The 25,777-nt window shown below is 43.9% G+C and overlaps 1 protein-coding gene across 2 annotated transcripts in view; it reads right to left on the reverse strand.

Annotated features, from left to right (window-relative positions):
• Positions 1 to 3,202: 3,202 nt before the first annotated feature.
• NARS2 (asparaginyl-tRNA synthetase 2, mitochondrial) overlaps positions 3,203 to 25,777 on the reverse strand; it is a 54,749-nt gene continuing 32,174 nt past the window's right edge. The window contains exons 7-14 of one of the 2 annotated variants that reach the window (XM_075075865.1): positions 25,445 to 25,577; positions 18,889 to 18,987; positions 17,599 to 17,636; positions 15,726 to 15,792; positions 14,118 to 14,255; positions 12,173 to 12,270; positions 10,026 to 10,052; positions 3,203 to 3,989 (exon numbers count right to left, since the gene is read on the reverse strand). In XM_075075865.1, the coding sequence (XP_074931966.1) occupies positions 3,845 to 3,989; positions 10,026 to 10,052; positions 12,173 to 12,270; positions 14,118 to 14,255; positions 15,726 to 15,792; positions 17,599 to 17,636; positions 18,889 to 18,987; positions 25,445 to 25,577 (745 nt within the window). In that variant the 3' untranslated portion in view covers positions 3,203 to 3,844. Of the gene's footprint in view, positions 3,990 to 10,025; positions 10,053 to 12,172; positions 12,271 to 14,117; positions 14,256 to 15,725; positions 15,793 to 17,598; positions 17,643 to 18,888; positions 18,988 to 25,444; positions 25,578 to 25,777 lie in introns of both variants that reach the window. The other variant, XM_075075784.1, reaches the window with a different exon arrangement.

Here is a 25,777-nt window from a genome sequence, read left to right on the forward strand (position 1 = left end):
ATACTTTGATCCTGCGCATAAAAATCTTAAACGAAGGGATTATCTGATATTCTTGAAGTGAAAACAAAGGTTTTCCTCTAAACACTCTTCTGAGAGGCTGACATTTAGTTATGTAAAGTTTATGGCATTGCTCTTTTACTCCCAGCGGCGTTGCTCTCCCATCACTCTTGTCCTAATGTTGCAAAGCCACAGATGCAGTAATCAATGACACTGATTCTTTCCTCTGAAGCTCAAAGTGAGGACAAACCTGAAAAGAGGCAGCGCTAGCTGCCAAGGAACTGAAACTTCAAGAAATACTTACCAATAGGATGCTAGCAGAGACCGTGCTGGTCACCTGGGCTTCAGAGCTGACAGCTTACTGCACTGAAAACACCCCAATGTAAGCTACTGCACTGCATGTTCAGGCTAAGAGATGATTCCTGTGTGCAGAGAGTAACAGCTTTTTATTTGAAGAAGTACCAGAGGTTTTATCTGGCTTCAGCCATTGCCAGAGCGCAGACTCTAAGCAAAGATGTAGCAAGGAAAACTGCTTAAATCTAAGAAATTCTCGGTGTGTTTTCCTGCCTGTCCAAGAGGAATGACCTCCCCTGTCCTCCAGATTAACTTCCGTTTCATTCTGGGAGAGGAGATTTGAAGGAAATACATGACATTCCACATGGAAATCCCAGGCAAAACATGTCACATTCCTTGGCAATACCAGCCCATGTTATATATACATAGCACAAGGCGAACAATGCCAGCCTGGAGGGAAAGAGCAGTTCCCGCCCTTGCTGGGTACCCATAAATCAAGCTTCTCACAAGAACGTCAATCTCTGTATTAACCCTACGCAGTATCGTCAAGGACATGAAGGTAGAGAAGGTAGAGGCTGAGGTCTCTACCTTCTCTCTCCTACTGTTAGGAAAAACAACCCATGTTGAAGGCCATTTCCAAGACTGGACGACCATTTCTTCTCCCTTCTGAGCCTGAACATTCATCTGGCTAGTTCTGTTGGGAACAATCCTGCTCTCCTCCTGCTTATCCTGCCAGATTATTGGGGGTAGTTTTTTGGATGATCCTTTAGACCAAGGGCAATGCCCCCCTTAGCTCAACCGTGCCCATCGGATCTCCGACTCACTGAGTACCTTTGAATGAAATAAAAACACAGGTAGAAGACTAGGGAGACCGCTCCTCTTGGACATGTAGTCAGAAATGCACAAAGAATCACTCATGGTGAATCCTTGCTACATCTTCCTTAAAAATCTGCCTGTCTGCAATGGCTGCAACCAGAGAAACAAACAAAAACCAAGAAATCCAAGCCCAAAACAACAACAAAAAGACCCCAAAACTTTTCATGTTCCTTGGTATACCTACCTATCTACAAATCAAAGGTTCAACCTTTTCCGTCTGTCCTGCAACAACCTCTTATCAAGGCAAAGAATGAAGGGTGGGTCGTATCAGTCCTTGGTTCTTGCCAGCTGTCACCTCACATAAGGCCCTGACAAACGCTCTGCAAGTCTGTTTGAAATGGTCCTGCCATCCCTCCCTGTAACTTGTGACTCACGGCCACATTATCATAGGCCTTTCTGGCACCTTCCGTAGTCGTCTTCTCCACACCCTGTTTTTCACCTGTCGCTGTTGAGCCCCACCCCGCCCATCAGATCTGGCATCTCATGGGGTGATCAATGACTTCCCGGTGAGAAAAGCCTGCTGATGCCAAAACCAACACAGCCAGCCCAAAGCTGCTGCGGGGATGAGAGCAGAGTGGACGGGAGATGGTTTTGCCATCCACCCACTCTGCAGATGGGCTTCCAGTTCAAGCGCTCTCATTTACAGCAACTGTGACAGATCCAGTGACTAAGGATCTCATAAGGACACCTGCTGATCACAAGTTGTTTAGGAACACGGCACGGATGGGGCTGTTTGGCAGCTGTACTCTTTCCACATCTTTCTGCTGAGAGAAGTAATTCCAAAACATAAAGGCCAGCAGTAACAGTTAAGACAAATGCATTAAAAGGAGAGGTGGTCCAAATGCAAGACGATACTCCGGTGTTTTACATAGAACTTCTCAGTGGTTTCAAAAGCAAGGCAGGTGCTTGAACCGTTTCGTGGAACCAGACTTACCAACTCAGGCTGTACTGGGAAACGCAAACCAGCAAATGCACAGTTAACACCTGCCTAATCAAGCGGATCAAGGAGACGTGAAAAAAAATCTTGCTATGCAGGAGATGTCTCAGTGCATGCAACAAACACCCCAAAACAATGACCTTGCGGTGATGTTGTTTTGCATGATCATAACACGTAAAAGCCCCGGCCACGGACCAAACTGAAACACGGCAGGTGCCACTTGACATAAATATGTATTTTTAGATACTGCAGGTGCAGTATTATACAGCCCTACCAGAGAGAACTGTGACTGCAATATTACCAGCGCAATGCTATTTGATTACTATTTTTCAATCCCTTTCATCTGCTGGGAAAAGAAGACTTCAGGACTGCTCGGCAGTCACTTCACGTTGTATGTGGCAATTTACATGGGGTTCATTAGCAATAAGGCTGTTACCTTGCTTTTTCTCGTTGTATATATTGTTTATACTGCAGCCGTCTGGGGCTCCAGAGTAGTACGCACTATGCAAATGACCATTTGCTGGATTGTGATCATTTGGAAGGGAAGAAGGATGCTGGAAAGCCTCAGTTCAAGTCCCAAATAAACCACTGGTTTCCAATTGCCTTGGGCAAGTCACTTCATCTTCCCATAATCCTGTCTTCAAAACAGAAATGAATATTTCTTTACCTGGCAGGGAAGCTGAGAGCGTAAACCCATTAAAGACTGCAAGGAGTTCAGATCCTATAGTGATAAGCAATTACTTAATACATATGCAGTGCTTGAGAGCATATGTTGATTGTTTCAAAATATAGACAAAACTGCTTGGTCCATGAGCGCGAGATATTTTCTCAATATCAACAACAAAAAAGCAAAGCAATAACAAAAAACACCAATTAACTGCAAGTTGGCTCTGGAGAGATGAATGAGCTCTCATCTAACTGAACATTTCTTTCTGCTATGAACATGTGTTCTCTTGGAGACAGAAAACACCTCCCTCCTGCAGAAGTTGTGCAACTAATTTGGGTATACGGAAAAGGAAATATCTACCACAGACACTGAAGGGAACACTACGATGCTGAGTGCTACGGTTTGGTGACAGAAGAAGAAACCATACAGAGTTACAAAACAACCTAGTGTACATCTTTATTGATGATTCACAAAATCAAACATCATTCACCTAATTCACTCCAGCAGTTCCAATGTGACATTTTTCCTTACTAGGTTTGGCTGATTTTTCCAAGGTAAACAATATTGGCGTTTAAGTCAGGGTGGGGAGAATCACGGTTTACAGTAGACAATACTTCACATTTTATAACACTCAACCTTCAAAGCACTGTGCAGGCATTTAATTAAAACCTATTAAAGCCTCACAGCAGTCCTGGCTCCCAGTACGTTTTAAGGAGGTCACACCTCCTTACTAATATTTCACATAAAACGCCCACTACTTCCCAACAACGCTTATTCGGTACTTCCATGGCTTGTACTAGTCTCACGAGAAACTTAACCCTTTAGTTAAGTGGGATTTCTTAATATTCCGGAAGTGCACTGAAGACATGAACTGCTATCAAATTAACTGCACGTGTGCTTCCATCATCTCACCAGAACAAATATTCTTTTCAGTAAGCCAGTATTAAATTTACCAAGAGTTTCACTGCTGTAAAAATTATCTCAATTTCCTACTAAAACATACTTAGTCACATCCTCATGTTATATACATACAGTCACACCTGCAGTTTGCTCCACATGAGTCAACTGCTGAGCTACAGGAGACAGGAGTGAGAAAACCTGGGGAAAGGAATAACATCTTTGATATTGTCAACTCCCAGGATGCACTGCAGGTAGCGTTCAAACCCCATTCCGAAGCCTCCGTGAGGAACTGAGCCGAATTTTCGGAGGTCTAGATACCTGTAATTTAAACAGAGAGTTATATTTGCAGCATGGTTATGCTGATGTAATTACACAGAGCTTTTTATCTAGGGTTTTCCTTTCCATCTTAATCATTTCCCTTTGACCCTAACCACTGTGGATTTCTGCCAACACAGCCGGCGTTGGTCAGGGGTGCGAAGAGGTGCGGCTCCCAGACAGGCAGAATTGTATCAGCAGAAAGGCCAAGTACAAACACATTTAAACCAGCATACTTATGCTTTGCCGATACGCTAGAGCCTGGTTTGTTTTGGAGCAAGAACTCATCTGGGCATGAAGAACCGCTTTAACATCACAGCTCTGCTCACATGGAAAGCATCTTTGCAAGTTTTAGTATCTAAAACATTCCTAGCAGAGGCACAAAACATTTCTGCTGCTGGAGATGGAGTTGCCTGCCTGGGTTTGGGTAGCCCTTGCCACGCTGGTGCTGCAATCTGCCCTACAACAGATTATTGAAAAGAAGATGAAAGAATTTAAGTAATTTGATTTCCAGTAACTTCTTCAGAAGCCTAAACAGATCTTGCTGTCTGCTGAATATTCCTTCAGATTTTTTTTTCCTTTTAAAGTAATTATGATGGCTTTTTGTTACTTTTTCCCCATTTGCTCTTACAGACTGATTCATTTATTTCCACGCTAAGTCAGCAAAAAATCTTGGACATACAGATCTTCTCCAAAAATACGATCTGGAACAAGACATTTCATTTTGGAAAAGGGCACCTGCTGTGCACAGAAAACTCAAAGTGTTTGGAAGCAGAAATTCCAAATCCATGGGTGTCAACAAGATTATGATGGTTCTTCTTTAGAGTTCCCCATTTCCCAGCCAGACTGTAGCTGATGTGATACACAGGAGCTATATTTGCAGCTATAAATTGTCACCAACAGTTTTATTTTAATAGGAGTGAAAAACATCTCAATGGTTCTATTGATTTATGGGGCCACTTCTGAGCTTCCTGAGGCCACAAAGTTACTTTTTTTATATGAATGCACTAGTAAGGGATTGAGTGACACCAGATGTATTACATGCTTCTAATACCTGTGTATGAATATTTTATCATCCCAGTTTTAAGAACAAAAAAAACAAGCACACTTAAATATAAATGCTTTAAGCATAAATGTTTTACTACTTAGGCAGTGGAATAGAAGGGGAAAAACACTGAAAAGGATGAAGATTGGATTGATTGTAATAAATGGTTTCAAAAGTTTAACTACTGTTAATGAACTGCAAGGAAAAAGTATATTCGTGTGTAGATATCTATTTATACATATATTAATATGTAAAACATACATTATATATATTTAAGTGCACTTGTTTAAACAGATATATATTTAAGTGTACTTGCTTGGACTTCAGAATTTTGTTGGCTTGAAGGCTACATTTTAACAGAGTGAAGCCAAAGTAATGCCACTGATCACCTCTACTTGCAAAATAAAAATACTCTCCCACAAATTCTACAGCTGCAAGAGATTGCCCTGCCAGACTCAGTTTAACAGTACACCTTTTATACCATGAAATACTATTTTTTCTTGCAGTTCATTAAGAGTAGTTTAAATTTGGGAAGCCATTTATTACACTCAACCCAATCTTCAGGGTTTTTTTCCCCTCCACTGCCCAAGTAGTAAAACCAGAAGCAGGACTTCACAGAATCACAGCAGCTCTTACCTCTTCGTACTAGCACTGACACAAAAAGTGCAGTTATGCCTATATGGGAAGTTGAACAGCAGGCTAAAGAGTAGGACATAAGTCTTCTGATCCCTATGCTTTCTACTTGGTGCTGCTGGGTGCTAGCTTGGCTTGCTAAGGCTCAGTTGTACCCACCCCACACCTTGTGGTAAAGATTTTGCTTAGAATACGAACACATAGTCTGTGCAACAGCACGGTGGTCCATCTCTATCCACTTTATACAGACCGCGTTAAGAAGAACTTGAGTTTCCTCTAATACACTGGGAACTGCCCCCGGGGAGCTCCACTTAACAGTTTTTCAAGAGTTTGCAAAAAGGATGACCAGCCTCTGATGCTGAGGGTGGTGACTTGTGAAACAGGAAAGACCTCCTAAGTGTGAGCGATGTGGGTGTTGGTCCTGGCAGATCAATCTGTACCAGCTCAGTAGTTCTGAGCAGAACTGGAAAACCAGCTGGTGACAACTCTAGCTGCAACAAGTAATATAAATAATAGCACAAACATTTCTGATGATGTCTATAAACACATCTCAGCCTGTGCAAAGACAGTTGAGACTAAGCCTAGCATATTTTCTCCCCTTTTGCTGGCAACAGAGTTTATAAAGTCATTTTAAGGAGATGAAATAACTCAGCTTCTTCCAGATGAACAATAATAATAAATCCTACCCTTGCTTATCCAGAGCTTTCATCTGTAGATCTCAAAGCACTTTGAGAAGCCATTTTGGCAAAAGGAGTGAAAGAAAGCCCATTAAAGTTAATGGAAAAAGTCAACTGAATTAAACGTGCTGAGGATCAAGCCTGCGAATCCTTTCTGATGACTGTGCTTAGAAGAAGCAAAGGAATCGAGAAATTTTCCATTCTTCCCAGATGAAAGAAAAAGTAACTGCCTGCAGATGGAAAGAAAATTCCCTTTAGGCTGGAAAATGCTCCCTGAGGTTTTCCTTCATTCAGACATCTCCAGACATTGGATATTTCTCACCTCAAAAACAGTCATGAACTAGTCTAGCTATTTCTCCTAGTAGCTCATACTTAAGAGGAGAGCTGAGCCCACCACTGGTTGCACCGGGGGACAGTGCAACATTATTCCACGGGTGAAGTAAGTTTCTGCGACCCCAGGTAGCCCCAGAATTCATGTTCTGGACCTGGAGGACTGGTAGTTCTTCGGAGATTTGAATCTTACTAAAGTATACGCTGCAACAACATCCCCCAGCAATGAATTCCAGGAGCTTGTTATGTGCCAAGTTAGAAGAGCATTTCCTTTCATCCTTTTAAAAATCTATACCCTTTTATCATCATCACAAGCTCCTGCGCTGCACGGCCAGGCACTATGAAGATCAGTGCTCTCTTAGTGACCATTCATAAGCAGAATGTATCCTGTTCGGCCTCCTTTCAAAACAAATATAATCTTGATCTTTTATGTAACCCTTTTGTTATACTGAAGCCTCCGCACTAGTCTGAAAAACCTAAGGCTGAAAGAACAAAGATATTGCAGTCCATGAAGCTGAATATTCTACTGGGAAGAAAAAGGGAAAAAAATGAGGGTAATGAAAAACTACGAGTAAAATGGCATTTGAAAGACCGTTTTGTTGAATGTTTCAAAAAATAAACATGCAAAGCATCACCAGGTTCTGATGCTGGATAAAACACTGTCTTTGGTTTCAGACAGTTTCTGCTCTGCTACAACTTTTCAGGAAACCACAAAAAGCATTCAGGGAGGCCAATCTAAAACACTCCCATTGATGTGAGTGGGGTTTGGGCATATTTTGGCCAGCTTTAGCACTGACTTTCTGCCTGCCTCTGTACGGTGCAGCACAGCACTCTGGTTTCTCCGCAAAGCAGGAGTAATAGGACCAGGTGCCTGCCAAGGAGAGCGATGGGCTTCCTGTTTTTGCTGGGTTCTAAAGGAGGTTAAAGGGTGCTGTGCTGTGGCAGGCCATGGATTGCAAGTGGCTCACCAGTGCTGCTGTTCCTTAAGTCCAACTACTCCTTTCTACCGTAGCACACAAGGACCCGACAGAACACTTCAGCATTCAAGCTTCAAAGCAATTGAAATTAGGAATTAAAGACCTCAACACAGGTTCATCTTCTCCATCTAAAGCAGGAGCAAGGCCAAGACAACACGGTAAGATCCGTTCTACAACAGCGATAACACCTGCTCTGCCACTGTGTGCTTTCACCAGTGCTCCACCATAAGATCAGAAAGGTACCTGGACCATAAAGGGTTCAGTATGAGGCCATTTTCTCCACTGATGTGCACGATGATGATCAGACTGAGGAAATGGCTGCCTCACATGCAGAAAGGCTGTCTGAAATGCTCTTCAAGTTGATGGTAGCGGGGACATGTTGTTCCCTGCTTTGTTATTGCTCATGCTAAGCTGGCACCTGGAGGCTGCAAACAGGATCAGGACCCCTGCTTACAAAGCAATACACTCAATACTCCCTGGTCACAGAGAAAGCAAGTGACTTCCCAGAGTAAAATGATCACCTGACTTTCCCACCTCACTTCCACAGACCTCTCCAAGTCTAGCCAAGATCGGCATCTACAGCACTGAGCTCTTTTCTATCTACAGTTCTGAGGAAGGAATGTGAAAAATAGATAAAATAACTCTGCAAAATCAAGACAAATACTTTTGCGACTCATATTCTTTATGGAAAGAAACCCTCACAACAGGAAAGATGCAGTGAACTGAAGAAGATTAAGAGGACTTTGACCACATCCCTTTATCTACTTTTTTTGAAAAGCTTTCTAAAAGGTAGGAATGGGCAGAAGCACAAGAGTATTTCAGATCATCAGTTGCCTCTTTGCCCAATGATTCTCCCACAAACAAGACCCTCCTGAAGCTGTCCTAGAAGTATCTGGCCCCCACAATATCCTCATGCCTAGTTGGAAGAGAAAACAGATAGAAACAGAGATACAGCAACATATAAGGGATTTCAAAAGGGACCACATCTCATACCCATTCTAAAGTCAGCAAATATTATATCTAAAAAAGAATGACTCAACTCTTCTTCAAAGAGTTTGAGAGCCAGCTTTGGAGACTAAATTTAATCACTAAATTGAGATTAATTTCAGTCTCTCCTGCCACCTCCACTGAAAAGATGGATGCTGGCAAACCACCTACCTGTTTTCTGGCAGATTCTGGACTATAGTCTAGAAGCATCCAGGATTACTCCTATCCTGAACCTTGCTAGGACACCAGACCCTGCTATGGCAGAGGCTAACAACAGTTTTAATCTCCTCTGGGATGTTACATCATCTGTGATGGAGTGGAGGGAATAGAGGAGGAAAGAGTCTCCAGAACAAGATCCTAGAAGGAATGAATTTCCAGAATGTGATTGCTACATATCCCATGAAAATGCAAATGGATGACAGGCAATGTCTTAATCTTCTCTCCTGACAGAACCAGGAGGCAGGGCTGAGCTATCTCAGTAGCGCTGGAAGGCTCTGTCTTGAACATCAGACTTCCTCAGGCTATATCTCAGCATCTAACCACACAGCTGATCACCCTGGGATCAGATGAAGTGATATGGTGTATTTTGGCCCATCAGCGCAAACAATAAAGGAAGACATTTCATTCACCCTGTTTCAAATGGATGACGTAAAGGTCTGCCATGCACTGGGCTGTTCCTAAGTGATTTCATACTGTGGGAAGAGGAGACTGAAAAATCCTACACTTGCTCTGCTTTTTTTAAGGGAGCTTCCCTAATGCTCATTCCAAATACTGCAAAGTATTTGAATATAATCTTCTAAATTTAAAATTCTCCACATTATCACTTCTCGGTAGCTGTGACAAAGTACGTACCAAGAAACACTTGTTAAGAGGAACGCTAAGATCCTTCTGTTGTTTTAATAGGCTAAAATGTTAATTCAGAGGTTGTTCTGTCTCCTTAGCAGGACAGTTTTAATTGCTTCAACTGCTTTGTTAGGGAAGATTTTTTGACCCAATTGCCCTGTCAATTGCAAAGGGAGTTATTCATAGAGCTGTTAAAGGTCACAAATTGCTTGTGGTTCTGCAATCTGTTTATCTCATGCAATGGTGGTCAGAATCTATTCGACATGGAACACAGCTTAATGATTTAATATCAAAAATTATTGATGGGTTGTAAATTAATCCACTTCATGCAATCCTGAAAGGAATGACTTGTGCTGTGAGTGGACAAATTGGGAAGATAGACTACGTAGCAATAAATTAAACTTCATTTAAATGAACTGGCTGTTCCACTTAGACTGGCAGTGACGGCAGGGGCAACTGAGCCAAGAACAGGATCACAAAACCAGAAGAGTTGCTTAAAGGGCCTCAGAAGAAGAAATATAGCTTACAGACCAAGACAGTGTCTTACCATTGGTAGGCATCTTTGAGTCCTAATCTGTGGAACAAAAAGAAAAACCCTTGTAAGTAAAGGAACAGAGAAGATCCACACAAGCAGCACTTGCTTAGAAGAGAATGCTACAAGAAAAGGGAGGGTCTGATGACTAAGCTCAGTCTGAAAAGGAAGACACAATTAGTGCCTGTCAGTTCTGGTAATCAGTAGACAATCTTGAACAGATTCCCAACATGCTGCTTAAAATGTAGTTTGTTTTGACAGCACACAGGGTTGATCCCAGCTTCGTGCAAAGACTTGTGTGTATTCTTAACTTTAAGCATATCAGTAAACTACTTGTGAATGTTTGGAGTACAGGCCTGAATATTAAATTCACAATGATGTGCAGCCAACCTCCTTTATGAGTGAGTCAAAATCTCTTCACGTGTGGCTATGTGGCTGCCCTTCCATGGTGCATAAAACCATTCAGCTCCCATGGCTTTATTAATGTGTATCAACTTCTGTAAACTACTAAATAAAATATGTCTTTTTCTAACTGCTACCAGTGCACTATCTCCCCTTTTCCTGCCCTGGTAGAGTCACAGCAACTGTTGTGATTTTTTCCCCATTTCTCTGAACACAAACAGAAAACCGTAGGCAAAGAAAGACCACCTCTCTCATCTTCAGTGCATTGCAGCTATCCCCAACTAGGACTTGGAGAGCTATTGTATGAAGCGTGTATAAGGAGACAAGAATTCCATTCTTTATCTCTCTTAGTTACGCTGTGTCTGCAGCAATTATAACTCAAAAGCCTTATCAAAGCATTTGGGCTCAGCAGATCAGATCCTGAATACTCAAAATTAAGAAAAACATGTGAAGAGAGGTGTTATGTTTCCAGGTCATCTTCAATGCAGAGCTGTATTTTAAGCTGTATTTTAAGGTGCCCGATGACACACTGTTTGTAGTCTGAAATACTTCCTACAACTTTCATGATGAACAAGAAAGTCTGGCTTCAGCCTCCACAAGGACCACTCCTGCAGCCCCACACCTTGCGGGCTGTGGGCTCCAGGTCTCACTAGCAAAAATTTCAAGTGAAAAAATGCAGCAAACAACGCTGTACTTTGCTTCAGCTGAAGCATGCCTGCTTTGGGAGAATTCGCAGGGAGAGTAACAGGAAGCACAGAGAACAGTATCATCCTACACCACAAATTGAGAACCAATGTTCTGGTGATTTTAATTGCCCTGCGCCTTTTGGATTCATTATGCTGAAATGGATTTTGCTCTTCTCCACTGACTAGATATATCTCTGTGAGCATGCGGCTGATTTAAGCCACAAATGCATTCCCAATGTGCAAGTGATGTTACTCTGGGATTAATCTTCCTTCAAAATTGCTTTGCACAAGTGTATGACTGGCCCAAATGGACTCGTCTGAGTTATGAAAGGTTCTTTTGAACAATCAGACAGGATCCAGGGAGTAATTGTCTATGGAGAATTACCCCATCTATAACGTCAATTATTGTTAACTAAACAGCAGCTCTGATATTCTGACACTGAATTTAGCCTAAAATTACTCAAAGTCACATGATCCAGAACAAAGCTGCAAGGAAAGAGCCATATGACTCAGTACAGGTCCCAGGCACTTCCGATGAAGTTTCCCACTGAACTGCTGGCAAAAAACTATATTCTCTTAAATGATGCCACTGAGGCCAGCTGTATCGCAGCTAGTAAAGCTTCCGACCAAAACTGCAGTTCCTCAGTTACACAATGTGATGACGAATATATCTAAGCTCTGTTTACGTGACAACTTGCACCTTTGCAATCCACTCTCGGCCATAAGATCTGAAAAGAAAAGGCTCAAGGATGAAGTGCCTCAAACAAGACCCTGTTCTAGACAGTCCCAGGAGAGCTGAGGCATTCTGCTGCTCTGCCTCCTAGCATAAAACAACCTCCTCTTCTCTGATGAGCTAAAACAGAGGCAGTTTCCATACCTACAACAGAAGCACAAGAACTTCTTCACCACTTCTCAATCACCTACTCAGATAAAGGTAGATCAAAAAGACAAAAATAGGCTTTTTTTAAATAGCATTAGTTGCCCTTCCACTCCTCTGTCTTGCCAACCACTGACAGCTGCTGAAACACTCTCTTGGTCAGAGTAGTCTCCTGGCAACTGGTGGGTTTTCCATACCTCTGTAAGCGTGACTCGAGGAAGGGCAGTCGCTCCTCTCTCAAGCTGCCTCCACACAACTCCCCTATTCCTGGTACGAGGAGATCAACAGCTGCAACCTTAAAAGAAAGAAACCTATCGTAAGTCATGCCATGTAGCCATACAGTCTACAGCAGAAGTACAGTTGACACTTGATGGCTGATTGTAAAAAGCCACTGTAATTCTTTTACCGAGTCCAGGACACTTAGGTAAGTATTTGCAAATGCTTGAAAAGTACGTTTTTGACAGGAGAAGGCTGGGAGGGAACTTCACAGTGATAAAAATCAGAAAACCTAAGCAAGTGCAGTGGTGTTCCAGCCTTAGGACACCTACAGCAGGTGGCATGAACTGAATCCCACTGGGTTACTCTGGTGACAACCTGTGCATGTAGGCAAGCCCGTGCAGGGTGTAAAGAACCCAACAGCAGCTCCCAAGGAGGCAAAGACACATAGGCAAGTTTCCTGAAGTCCTGATTCCCTTGGAGTTTAAGCTGCTATGATGCTTGTAACTTGTGTTTACCCCAGCTGCCCCCATTCCTTGAGCCAGCTTTAGTGGTAATGACACCAATGGATCAATGGCACTGAGGTGCTGATCCAAGTGTTAGGATCTCAGTGTTATCACCTATGCTGTTAGGTTTGGGCTGGTTTTCTTCTGTTTTGTTTTGTAGAATTACTTCTCTTATCCCACAGCTGAATTGTTGCTACAGTTAAAGCCAGTGAAGTGACAGTGGCATACAGAATCACAGAATAGCAAGGGTTGGAAGGGACCTCTGGAGCTCATCCCGTCCCACCCCCTGCTGGAGTAGGCACACCCAGAGCAGGGGCACAGGACCGCGTCCAGGCGGGGTGTGAATGTCTCCAGGGAAGGGACCCCACAGCCCCTCTGGGCAGCCTGTGCCCCTGCTCTGGCACCCGCACAGCAAAGGGGTTTTGCCTCATATTCAGGTGGAACTTCCTGTGTTCCAGCTTGTGCCCGTTGCCCCTTGGCCTGTCATTGGGCACCACTGAAAAGAGTCCAGTCCCATCCTCCTGAAACCCACCCTTCAGGTATTTATAAGCATTGATGAGATCCCCCCTCAGCCTTCTCCTCTCCAGGCTGAACAAACCCAGGTGTCTCAGCCTTTCCTCATAAGGGAGATGCTCCAGCCCCTGATCACCTTGGCAGCTCTCCGCTGGACTCTCTCCAGCAGTTCCCTGTTCTTCTTAAACTGCGGGGCCCAGAACTGGACACAGTACTCCAAATGTGGTGTCATTAGGGCAGAGTAGAGGAGGAGGATAACCTCTCCCGATCTGCTAGCCACACTCCTTTTAATGCACCCCAGGATATTGTTGGCCTTCTTGGCCCCAAGGGCCCGGTGCTGGCTCAGGGTCACCTCGCTGCCCACTAGCACTCCCAGGTCCTTCTCAGCCCTATACAACTACCCCTCTATCCCCTATACAGTGGGGCAGTTGCTCTTTTTAGTAGAAGCAGTGTTTCAGGTTGTATCAGTTCAGCTGGGAAACCACATCTTCAAAACATGAGACCTGTGGAGGAAGAGTTTATGTCTTGTGTCCATCTGCTCTTTGAGGATTACAGGGATGGTAGATTTGGATAACAAGAGAATAATGGAGCCATGCAATTCTAGGCATTTCACCTAGTAGTAGAGAAGTCTACCAGGAAACAAAATAAACTATGGCAAATCTGTCTTAAAGGACTTGAGCAGTGTTAAGTTTTTGCTTAACTCCTGAATCTTCCTCCTTTTGTTCCTGTTTTGTAGATTTATTCTACAACAGGAAAAGAACTGAACAGGATCACCTGATGGTCATGTCTTATCTTGTACTTCTTGACTGGAGGCCCAGCAGATGACTATCCTCACCTGTCTATCTATCAGTAGGCTAAGACACATACCTAGCCAAAGAAGAGGTGGAAGTGTGACCTATGGACTCACTGTATGTTGAGCTCCATCTTCATTGTCCCGCATGTAGAAAGGTTTGAGGTCATATGGGTAGTTGAACACAAACACGGGAACCTCACCACAGTGCTTCACCAGGTACTTTTCATGTTCTGTTTGGAGGTCACAGCCCCACTGTAAAGACAGCAAAAGGGACTAAGATCCTGCTTTGGTGCACCCCGTCTATGGCAAGAGACCCAGCAAAATCCCTGCGTAGGGGAGACAGTTTGATGTTATTCAAAGCTGCACGAGTACAGCAACTTGACACAGGCCACTGGGAGAATTTGCTAAGAGTTTCACAAGTTTTAAGGCTGAATAAAGCAATGAAAATAACACGGTTTAACTTCCACAGAACAGGGCCAGATCATCCCTGCATTAAGCCCAAGCACCTGGTATCAAATCAGAAAAAAACCCCAAACAAACACAAAAAACCTCCAAAACCACACACTGCATCACTTAAGGGAAATAGGCACCTATCCAAAACCTGCTTACTCATCCCAACAAACCAGCCTTATTTCAGCATTACCTTTGGTATATAGAAAGCAGCTTTACTAGGCTGACTGCTCTCTTCCCTGCTGTGTCCTGTTACATGCTACATTAATTCTCATTTAGGAAAACCCAGTATCCTATCAATCAATTCTTTATTATCAGCAACCTTGGACATTTGCAATGTCCTTCACTTCTCCTTTCTTCCAGCAATGTTATAAATTCTGTGGCTTTTGACTAGAGACCTCCAGAACGCTATAGGTTGTACAAAGAATACTGGGGGAGCGGAAGGGGAAGAGGAGAACAGGTATTCTGCAGACTCTCCTCATCTGAAAATATCCTGAGTCTGCTGTCTCAGATCAAGGCAGTACAGATGCAGGTTTTGAGGTTCTATTCCCACTTGTACACAGAGACGAGACAGCTACCCAACTGGCTACGAAGGTGGCTTCAGCCAGAGAGTTATTTTCCTCAAAGCATCAGAATGAGATACAAATTAATCCATATACACATGAGATGAGCACCACCTTGAACCGGTGTGTTTTTGAAATTGGGTAAAACACGATTTTCAGAAAGGCATGATCTAACCGTGTTAGAAAGACTAGCTTGTGATTCTTTTTCCCAGTCACCATTTATACTTTGGAAAGACAAAAGATTCCCTTTACCTACATCTGGGTGACATGGTATCTTGACATGGTTTTGGCTTATTAGTCCTTGTCAAACTTTTGGTGCTGTCCTAAGAACATTCCTTTATTTGAGGACCATTACAGAGTAGATGACTGCTACTGAATCCACAACACACTTGGCACTACTCGCATATAGGAAAAAGAATCACTTTTGCCAAAGCCTTGGTCCTTCAACAGCAAAGTCATCACCTCCTCCTTCCCTGCAAATTTTACATGTTGTTCTGCTACAGAACTCACTCCTTATATTGGTCCCATTTCTCCCCCAAAGGGCAAAAGTTATACCTGGGTTACAGCTGAGCAAACACCCTAGGAGGCAGATAACCTGTGCAAAGTAACACCACTTGTGGTACCAGAAAGAGAGAAATGAGACCTACGAAGTTCAGGCTGGCTGTGTGCATGAGCAGGCATAAGGACAAGCAACCAGGCAACTACCTACCTCTGGCTTGAAAGTGAAACTTGGAGAAGCTTGCTTCAGAATTTCCATTGCTTCACCGTAGGAAATTCTGCAAGGGGAAAAAAAAAAGTCTTTAAGATAACTACGAAAGGAATAACAGGAAAGTTTTCTGGCTAAATGCCACACTGGAAAATTAAGGAGGCATTTCCCCACCACCATGCCAATCTGTGCTGTGATGTCAGACTTCCCAGCAATGCTTCTTTGGACAGAAACCAAAAACCATTTTATATAGCAAGAATCCTATGTTTCCCTGTGCTTCAGCTACATGCAGGGCAGGAAGTGCTAAGCTCTCAAGACACTTTTGCATTATTGCAATGTTGCATTTCAGTCAGAAGTGAGCTCTGCAGAGAATTGCTTCACAGAAATTTGTGGATTTTTTTTTTTTTAAGGAAACAATGTGCCCTCATTGGCACAGCTCCAACCACACAGCTCCACTGTTCGGCATGGTGTCAGGCAAAAGTAACAGCCCAGAGTGCAAAAGGCTTGTAACACAAACATTTTTATTTTATTTTGTAAAAATAGCGAGATATATTTCAGCAATGTTCCTCTACTCCTCTGACAGATCTGAGAGCAGATTCTCTCTGACTCCCACCAGTGACTTCCACCAGTAGAAAACAGCAGCATCATGGCAGAGCAAACAGAAAAAATGCAGTGAAAAATGCAGCAGGTTTGATAACTGGAAATCAAGACTCAATGGAAGATAAAACTGTTGACAAGTTTTCCACATACCAAGCAGATGTTGTGGACAGAGAAGAAAGAATAACCTGATAACAATAATTTCATCCTTCTGTATCATTGGCTAAATCCAATTATAAACTAAATTCTCTAAAAAGCATCAGCTCTTTACACCCAGCTACAAAGTTTCACTAACACAGGGAAGGCTTCTGGAGGAAATACCTCAGGAAAGAATATATTGCTCCATGTGCTTGGGTTATGCGAGGCCATGGTCCAAATGAGGTATATCACTGGCACAGGTTCCATGCATGTAACTGATGTGTGTAAGCCAGGAATGCCTCAGACCTGCCAGCAGTCAAAGAGAGAGACAGAGTAGGAGACAGAGATGGGCTGACTCACTCTCTTTCTCCTTGGACCATGGGAGCAGCTGAGTGCAACCCTGTCCTCTCACAAATATCAGCTAGGTCCAAAGAGAGGAGGACTGAAATGGACAGAGAGTGACTTCACTGAGGTCCACTGTGCTTATGCAGGCACGAGGCACAGGGAGGTTCCATCACCATCCTGTTGTGCAAGCGTGGCTGTACCCGATTAACAGAAAAACCAGCGCTGGGCTGAGCAGCCCTGCAATGTTCTGTGGGATAAACTGAGAGCACCACTATTTGAAGAGATGGGCAAGTGTAGGGAAAAGGAAGTATTCCTGGGGGCCAAGGAGGGAAACCAAAACCCTTCAGTCTTTTAGCACAGAGGGAACTGTGAAAGGGAGCTGCACAAGCAACCAGGAATGGAAAATCAATTGGGGTTTTTAAAAATTAAAAGATAGTTTCATCAAAAGAGAGCCACTGGAGTGGCAGTGCGAAGGAACGCAGAGCACCAAAGCCAAAACTGATCAAGACAGTGAGCAAACCACTGTGCAGGTACATACTGGAAGGAGGATATCCTGATACAAAAACGATCTTGCCCAGGGAAGCAAAAGCCAAAGGCCAGCAGATTCAGATGCCAGTCTCATGCGGAGATGAAAGGGCAGCTGGCAAACAGGACCAAGGGAACTGGAATTCATGCTCTTTTGGATGTTACGCTAACCCAGAAGACATTGAGTTGGGAATGAAAAAGAACATATACAAAATAGGAACTCTTCCCCCAAAAGCCCACTTCCAAATCATTTTGAAATAGAAGTACTTACGTCACAAATTTGTTCTTCAGCATTTTTTCCAACCTGTCCTTGGTCAAAACAAGAAAAAAATAAAAATGTAAAGCTACTCTTAAGGGTTCAGGGACCTAGAGGAAACTCAGAAAAGGTACCTCCTTCTAAGTTTTGATTTATAGGTCTGCAATGTGCTCTAGATCATTGAATTGTTTAGGTTGGAAAAGACCTTTAAGATCATCAAGTCCAACCATTAACTTAACACTGCCAAGTCCACCACTAAACCATGTCCCTAAGCACCAAGTCTACTTTTAAATACCTCCAGGGATGGTGACTCCCACCACTTCCCTGGGCAGCCTGTTCCAATGCTTGACAAGTCTTTTGGGGAAGAAATTTTTTCTAATATCCAATCTAAACGTCCCCTGACACAGCTTGAGGCTGTTTCCTCTTGTCCTGTCACTGGTGACCTGGGAGAAGAGACCAGCCCCCCCCTCACTCCAGCCCCTCTCAGGCAGCTGCAGGGAGCGAGAAGGGCTCCCCTCAGCCCCCCCTTCTCCAGGCTAAACCCCCCCAGCTCCCCCAGCCACCCCCCAGCACACTTGTGCTCCAGACCCTGCCCCAGCCCCGCTGCCCTTCTCTGGACACGCTCCAGCCCCTCCAGGCCCTTCTTGTCCCGAGGGGCCCAAACCTGAGCCCAGCACTCGAGGTGGGGCCTCCCCAGGGCCGAGCACAGGGGCCCCATCCCTGCCTGGCTCCTGCTGGCCACACCAGAGCTGACACAAGCCTGGGGGCTGGTGGCCTCCTTGGCCACCTGGGCACTGCTGGCTCATGCCCAGCCGGCTGTCAGCCAGCACCCCCAGGGCCTTCTCCGCCGGGCACTTCCCAGCCCCTCTGCCCCAGGCCTGGGGCAATGCCTGGGGTTGGTGTGACCCAAGGGCAGGACCCGGTACTTGGCCTTGTTAAACCTCATACAGTTGGCCTCAGCCCATTGATCCAGCCTGTACCCAGATACCTTTGTAGAGACATGAATCAAAACCCGCTCCTGGTCATTTAGTGCTAAAAAGCTACCTGACTTTCGGAGCTGAGGATTCAGAGCCTATTAGATGATGTGACAGCTACAGTTCTACAACGCTTGCTAGGAGCTACAGAAAGTTGTGTGTCCTCCCTGTGTCAGCCTGAACAGTCACTGAAGTTCAGGCTGACTTTTGGCTCTTCAGAGTTTGTTAACACAGGACAACACATTAAAAAAAAAATAATTAAGCCTCCCTGTTGACAAGAGCCCCCAAAATGCATAAAAGGATTGCAGCTACTTCTTTTCACATTTATTACCTTCTGGGCAGGAGCTATATATTTATGAAAAAGCTCAACATCATGAGGACATTTGGAGAGCACAGTGTTTGTTGCTGTCTTGAAAAGATCTTCCATAACCTAACAGAGAAAACAGGAGTCCATGAAAAATTAACACTGCTTAGATGTCCCAGACTATAAAAAAAAATAAAGTACACATCAGCCAAAGGATACAGAAGGAGCTTCTGTCCTCCTGCATGGTCAGACTGCATAAGAGGGTACCAGCTTGATAGAGGCTCCTAATTAGCAGGCTTACTCAGCAGCTGAAGAGGAATGGAATCTCTGTTTCTACTATGGGTTTAGGGCCTCACTGTCTGCTGGTGGCCTCAGTACCTTCAGTCAGGTATCTCCAGTGAAAAAAGCACAACTAAAATATTGAAGGAGCAGCCCTGGTCAGCCACAAACATAAACATAACAACCACTTGTGATGAATGGCCTCACATTAATGATTAGTCAGGTGCCTTTCCTGTAATGAGCAATTCAGGTTTTCTGCTTTGCTGTTAACAAAAGGCAGAACTAAAGGAGAGGAGAATAAATGTGTACTGTGTAGAGCCAGCCCATCAAACAGATCCCAGCTAGGGGGACTGTACCGTAAGAGCAGAGGAAAGAGAACATGTACAGAGACAAGTAGAGCGCTAAAGCGGAGGTGGGATATTTGATTGACATCAATGCAGGGATATTTGAGAAACTATAAAAAGATGTGGTTTCATTTCCCTAAACTAATATGGAGTAGCTAAATGACATTAACATCCAATTTGGATATACTTATCCAGTAAAACGGGCTTCACCCATGACGAAATTAAAATGCCATTTTGGTTCTAAACAAAAAAAAAACCCGCATGGGATGCCACTGCATTTTGATCAACCTGTTTTAAAAGTAATTTTCTCTTTTGGTTAAGCAAAGCAGACCATCCAAGACACTTGCTGTCATGCAGATTAAGAGTTCCCAGAACTCCTCATAGTCCCACGCCTGCACAAAGTAGGTAGTTGATACCTGCGTAGTACTGATGATCCCAACTCTTCTTCAAAATCACTGTCCTTATTCTCATCTCTTCGTAAGCAAGAGAGCCGTGCAGCTGGGCTGCACCTCATCTCAGCCTGGGATGGCCCCAGGTTTTTTCCAACAAAAAACACCTCTGGAAGTCCTGGCACATTCCTACTTTTTTTTCTTATGAGCATAACAACTGCTTCATTAACTGCAGAGTTGAGAGAAGCGAAGTATCGACCAATGATACCATGGTGAGTAGCAGTCCCTTGACACTGCAAAGCCCAGGGGTGACTGACTGTGAAAAGATGAACCTGACATTCAAGTCAGCGGACCTGGGGAAGCAGCAGGTCTCTGCCTCGCAGGGAACCAGACCTTACAGGGCATGACGAACAGAAGGCACAGAAAAGCAGCTGGGCTACTGATATAGACAAGACGAGATTTCAAGCATGTTGTTCAAACTCTCATGTTCAGAAGAACATCCTTCTTCACCTGTCCCAAACTGCTGAAACACTGCTCTGTGCTGATGAGCCACCTTGGCATCCCACCAGCCTAGAGAAGCTGGTAAATCAGCCCATTTTGACTCCTGCATCAACCTAGGCCCTTTGTTTAAAAAGGGAAGGTCCAAATAAAGGAACAGCATTATCATATGCAGATGAACGGTTTTACCCCTACTGGTACTCAAACACAGAGGAAATGAAAAGCTAGCATTCCTGCTGCTGAGTGGCAAATAACCAAACAGTCAGCTTTGAACTTTCTTCAAAGTAGCTAGAAAAAGGCTTATGCAAATGAAATTAGAAAACTTCTTGGCAATTCATCTGGTTTCACCAGGCAGAGACGAAGGGATTTTACATTACGCTTCCTCTTTCTAGAAAATGAAAGTATCATCTGTTTTCAGCAAAGCATGTTGTTTAATTAGCACTTTTTTTCCTCACTGTGCGATAAAGTAACAATTAGGTTCCCACAGCATTCAACATAGGCAGCTTCCTCTTGTGGAAAAAAGATGTGGGTGGTATCGGAAAAACAATCTGAGAAATATTTCCAGGTTTGAGACTGAGGTTTTATTCTGGCAAAAAAGACAGACACGTGGGTCATGTATTGGCCTCCTCACTACCCTTATTTATGCCAAATGTGTACTAGGCACGAATGGTGGAGGGGAAGAAGAAAAGGGGAGGGGAAAAAAAAATAATCTCCAACTCAGAAGTTATTGCTTTAAGAAGATAATATAATGAAGGACTAGAAAGTAGGCTATATGAAAAATGAGTGGAAAAGCATAACCACTGGCTTGAGGGAACATGTGAGCTGGTGATACAGGCCAAGTGATTGGTTTGAATATATCTTATAAGAAACATGTTTGATAGGAGACTTACACAGGTAAAAAGCCCTGGGAATCACAGCAAGTAGCTCATCTCAGAGATGGGACTCTCGGTGTCCAGAAGCCCATTAATTTGCCTGCTTCATAATGGAAATGTAGAAATTGTGCTGGCAGGAAGGCACTCAAGGAGGACAGAGTAAGTTTTCCCTTCCCCCTCACCCTGCCAGCCTTTATCTGTTGATTTTCACCTTTCAAAGAAGTTCAGCAGTATCAGTCCTGGCCTCCCCCAGGGTTGCTGTGAACTGAATGGTTAGCTCTCCCATTTTGATTAGGAACAGCTCTCAACCACACTGTTTAATTTTAACTTGCATCTTTTGATGCTGCAGCTTCTCCTCCTCCCACATAAAATAATGACCAGAGCTGAAACAGAGGAAACCATCAACAAAACAGGGGTAAATGTCAGTAGCAGCAATTGAAGGTGGTGCGCACTACAAAAACAGTTCAAATCATCATCGTTATCACATAAGACACTTTCAGAAAAATCACAAGAACTGCCAGTAGGATTTTTGTTTATGCATTTACCTGGGGCATGCATATGCATGCAGTGTAAATCACAGGGTATCGACATATGAAACATTCACCAAGTGGACCATTATTTCTTGCCTTCATGCTCACTCACACACACCGTACGTGTGTGCACATATACACACACATACAGAGGGCAGATTCACATCTGACCTTGGTCATAAAGTCTCCTCTCTCAGCTAAATAACCAACAGCTCAGGACCCACTCTGGAGAGACACTGTTATTAGGAAAGGAAGGAGGCTTGTCTGTCAGATCACTGCTTCACTGACCATCAAAGCTCAACAAAAACATTGATGGGAATTAGGAAACAGAAAGAGCCTCAGCTATGGCAGCTGGATGCCATGTCAGAGAAGGAACGTATAGCCCTGCAGATACCCCAGAGTGCTGCACAAGACACTTGTCACAAACCTTTCCCATGTGATTACCCGTGTTTGTTCCCTTGAGACTGCAGTCAGATTTGCCCAACTGTCTTAGCCTTGGCACTGAAGACAGAAAGTACTCCGAGTGCAAACTATTCTGGGAATCAAACCACACCCATGTTTTGGATCTGAGGTCCCTGAAACTGACACCCAAAAATCAGTACTACTCTTGATTTCATTTCATGCCTGAATTCCCTTCTGTAAAACGGAGGTAATAATGCTCCACGTCACTGGGCTGTAATGACAGCAAATTAATTTTGATGAAGTACATAACCAGTGAAAGACAATACTTCTGCCCTCAGGACAGAGCAAAAATACTGTGTTAAATTGTATTCTCCATCTTAGAGATGTATTCTGCATCTCTTAGAGACAGTGGTGCTAGGATGTGATCTTGTTAAGGAAGACTTAACCCTATGCATAAACTCCCCAAAACACCCTCAGGAAAACTTCCTTCTGGCATTCCCTAACTTCACAGCCTAAATAATAGGGTTTTTCTAGCATGGTTTTGTTTGTGCGTTTGGTGAAATTCAATAGTGACTGCATCGTATGGCCCCTTTGAGACCCCGTTAGTATCGCGAGTGAAGTGGCATCCTTTAAATCCACTGCACTGCCAAGACAGTGGAACAAAAAATAGAAGATAATGACCTACAAATACAGCTACATGACAGCACTGAAGGGACAGGGTGGCAGCAGGCATCTCAGGATAGAGGAGACTGGAGACCCTGGGCCCCAATTCAGGGACTGGAGGGTTGATGGCTCCAGTGAGTCCACACACTTCCATACAGATTTGACCCCTTCCACTGCCTTACCTGGCCTTCTTCTAACTTCCTCTCCTTTTTCATCCATTTTGGAGGAACAGTGCCTTGGGGCAACTTGACACAATTTCTTGACTAGACTCTTCTGGAAAGAGGCCACAGAGGCCTCTCCTTAAGATACACCGACGTACGCCCTGTACACCGAAGCAGTAATACCATCATCACCCAGCAACGCAGCGTAGAGTACTGCACTCCACAGAAAGTATTGTGAAACCAGTATTGTGAGAGTTTAAGCTTCCTTGTAGCACTAAAACACGTTTTGGCACAGAAATTTAGATTGCATGATCAAGATGCATGAGACTTCACAAGAACCACGTTACTAATTTAGGAATAACTAAGCATTATTCTGTGCAATTACAGCGGGGAAAAAAAGCTGTTGCTCTAAGATTTCAGGCCCTTTGCCCTTGAATACATGTAACTTTGTTATCAAATCCCCTTTTTCCTTTTATTTTGTAAGGGGAAGCTCTGTTTCTTTCAGAGCTTTGTCTGAGAGAAAGATCTCAAGCCTCATCAGTGAATGGTAAACGTATACATCTTTGTAGCAAGGCTCTTTAACGGTGTATAAGCAAATATGTCAAGATGCCCCTGAAGAAGCTGAGCATTCCCAGCACACCAACTTGCTGAAGTTAGAGGTATTCAGGCCAAATGTTGAATACCAATATTAAAAATAAATTTTAAACAACCCAGTTCTTTATGTGAGGACAAAGTTCAGATGCTAACCCTGGCCAAGAGCCCTCAAGGTTTTCAACTGGGCATTTTGCACCGAACAAAGAACTTGCAGATGATGACAAACAGACCAACTGCCCAACAGGCAGATACATCAGAGAACACTGAATTTAGGTCAGTTATGCGGGGAAAAAGAAACTTAACTTAGGCTTTAGAGCGGCTGGCAGTTTTGGCTTTAGTTTTTTGTTTTTTGTTTTTTTTTTTTTTTAAGAGAGATTGCCCAAGAATTTAAAAACAAACAAAACAGGGAACTCCGCCTCTGCAAATGAGAACATCACAAAAGTAAGCATGTTGCAACGTAGACTCACTATGAGGAATGCAAAATGATGGCTGCTAGCAGCCTTTCTGTTATAAAGATGCCTGTCGAAGACTTTGGGACAGGGAGCAGTAGTGAAAGAGCAAAGCACAAGCTGAGGCTTCGCAAGATGTTTAGCACAACAAAAGCCAAGGCAAAGGGGGAAGTTCCTTCTGTCCCTACAAATAAAAGTGCTACATGTTCCAGAACAGTTCTCAGATCTAATTCTCTGAATTGTCTGAACTGGCTTGTCTATACTTCAAAAGCCAAGAAAATGGGGTTCTCAGCACAAGGTTACAGATATATTCATGCTGTGTTCAAGGGCTGAAACACCACGTAAAGAAGACCCTGCTTATTATACTAGATAAAAGCAGTGAAGATTTCAATCAGCTCCTGATTATCTACAGAAACAGGGGCTTCAGGAAGTAAGGCATAAACAGATACATATGCTATGCTCTAAGAATACACAAAGTTGTTCTGGAGAAAAGGAGAGAGAAAAGGAAGAGTGGGATGCTGTTAATGACAGAGCACAGAGATTCCGAACAGGTCAGTCCACACAGCCCAGTGCCATTCCGACATCCAAGATGCAGAAGCAGCACACACACAAGAGAGAGTATGTTGGCTCTACTCTCAGGCCATACTGACTCAGCAGACTGTATATGATCTAGGCTGAAGAAACCACCACCTGGATGCTATTCTATACATCTGTAGCCAGCGCCTCAGGACTTTTTGTTTTTAAGGCTATTTCTCCAATAGCTTTCCAAGCAGCTTATCTGATAGATGTGAGCATGTGTGGATGTTTACGCACAAGTCCTACTGGGCATAAGCTGGCTTATGCTGAGACTAGTAAGATGCATTAGCATCCATCATGTGGTTAGACTGCAACTGAGAGGTCAATCCTGAAAAACCAAAAGCAAGCTGACTCTAAGGATTTCAGTCTTCTGCGAAAGCCACAGTGAATAGTGTATGCCAGGAACTGTTGTTTCTATTTGAGATTTTAATGCTGGTTTTAAGGAGCTCTTTACAGAGCACACCAAGGGACACACTGCATAAATACCACTCAGATTCACTGGAGAGATGCTGAAGGTTTTGAAGGGGAGAGTGTCGCTTTCATTAGCACCAGTCAAGCACATTTACACATTTCCTGGCAATACAGCAACTGTGCAGCCTCCCATTCAGATGGGGGCTGTGTTCGCACCTACATCTTCCCTTCCAAATCCTCTCTGCGACCATACCTCTGCTGAGCAAACCCTGATCCTTGGAAAGCCCCAGTGCAACCTCTACCTGGCTCACGCAGGGTGGGAGGAACTGCAACCTTAGTTGAGGGCAGGGAGGAGAGCTCGGGGAGGAGGAGGTGGTTCTGGCATTGGTCCTGCATAGACATTTGGAGTACCCACCTGCATAACGTCTTGCAGGCTTTCAGTGAAGGACAGCTCAGCCTCCACCATATAGAACTCTGCCAGGTGCCGGCGACTCTGCGAGTTTTCTGCTCGAAACGTTGGGCCGAAGGTGAACACCTGGGTAAAAGCCCTGCAAGGCAACAAGAAACAGGTAGGTCAGGCCCAGTACACAAGTGAGTCTTTTATATTGAAAGCCCCATCCACAAGCTCACTTTTCTCCCAGGATCTAGAAGCACTCATGTTTCTATTTCATCTTTAACCAGTTTAATGGCACTGTTGGGTATGCTGCTATTACATTGCTTCAGCCAGGCGTTCAGAGGGTTTATTCAC

Source organism: Phalacrocorax aristotelis, chromosome 1 (genome assembly GCF_949628215.1).
Source record: "Phalacrocorax aristotelis chromosome 1, bGulAri2.1, whole genome shotgun sequence".
Classification (NCBI taxonomy): domain Eukaryota; kingdom Metazoa; phylum Chordata; class Aves; order Suliformes; family Phalacrocoracidae; genus Phalacrocorax; species Phalacrocorax aristotelis.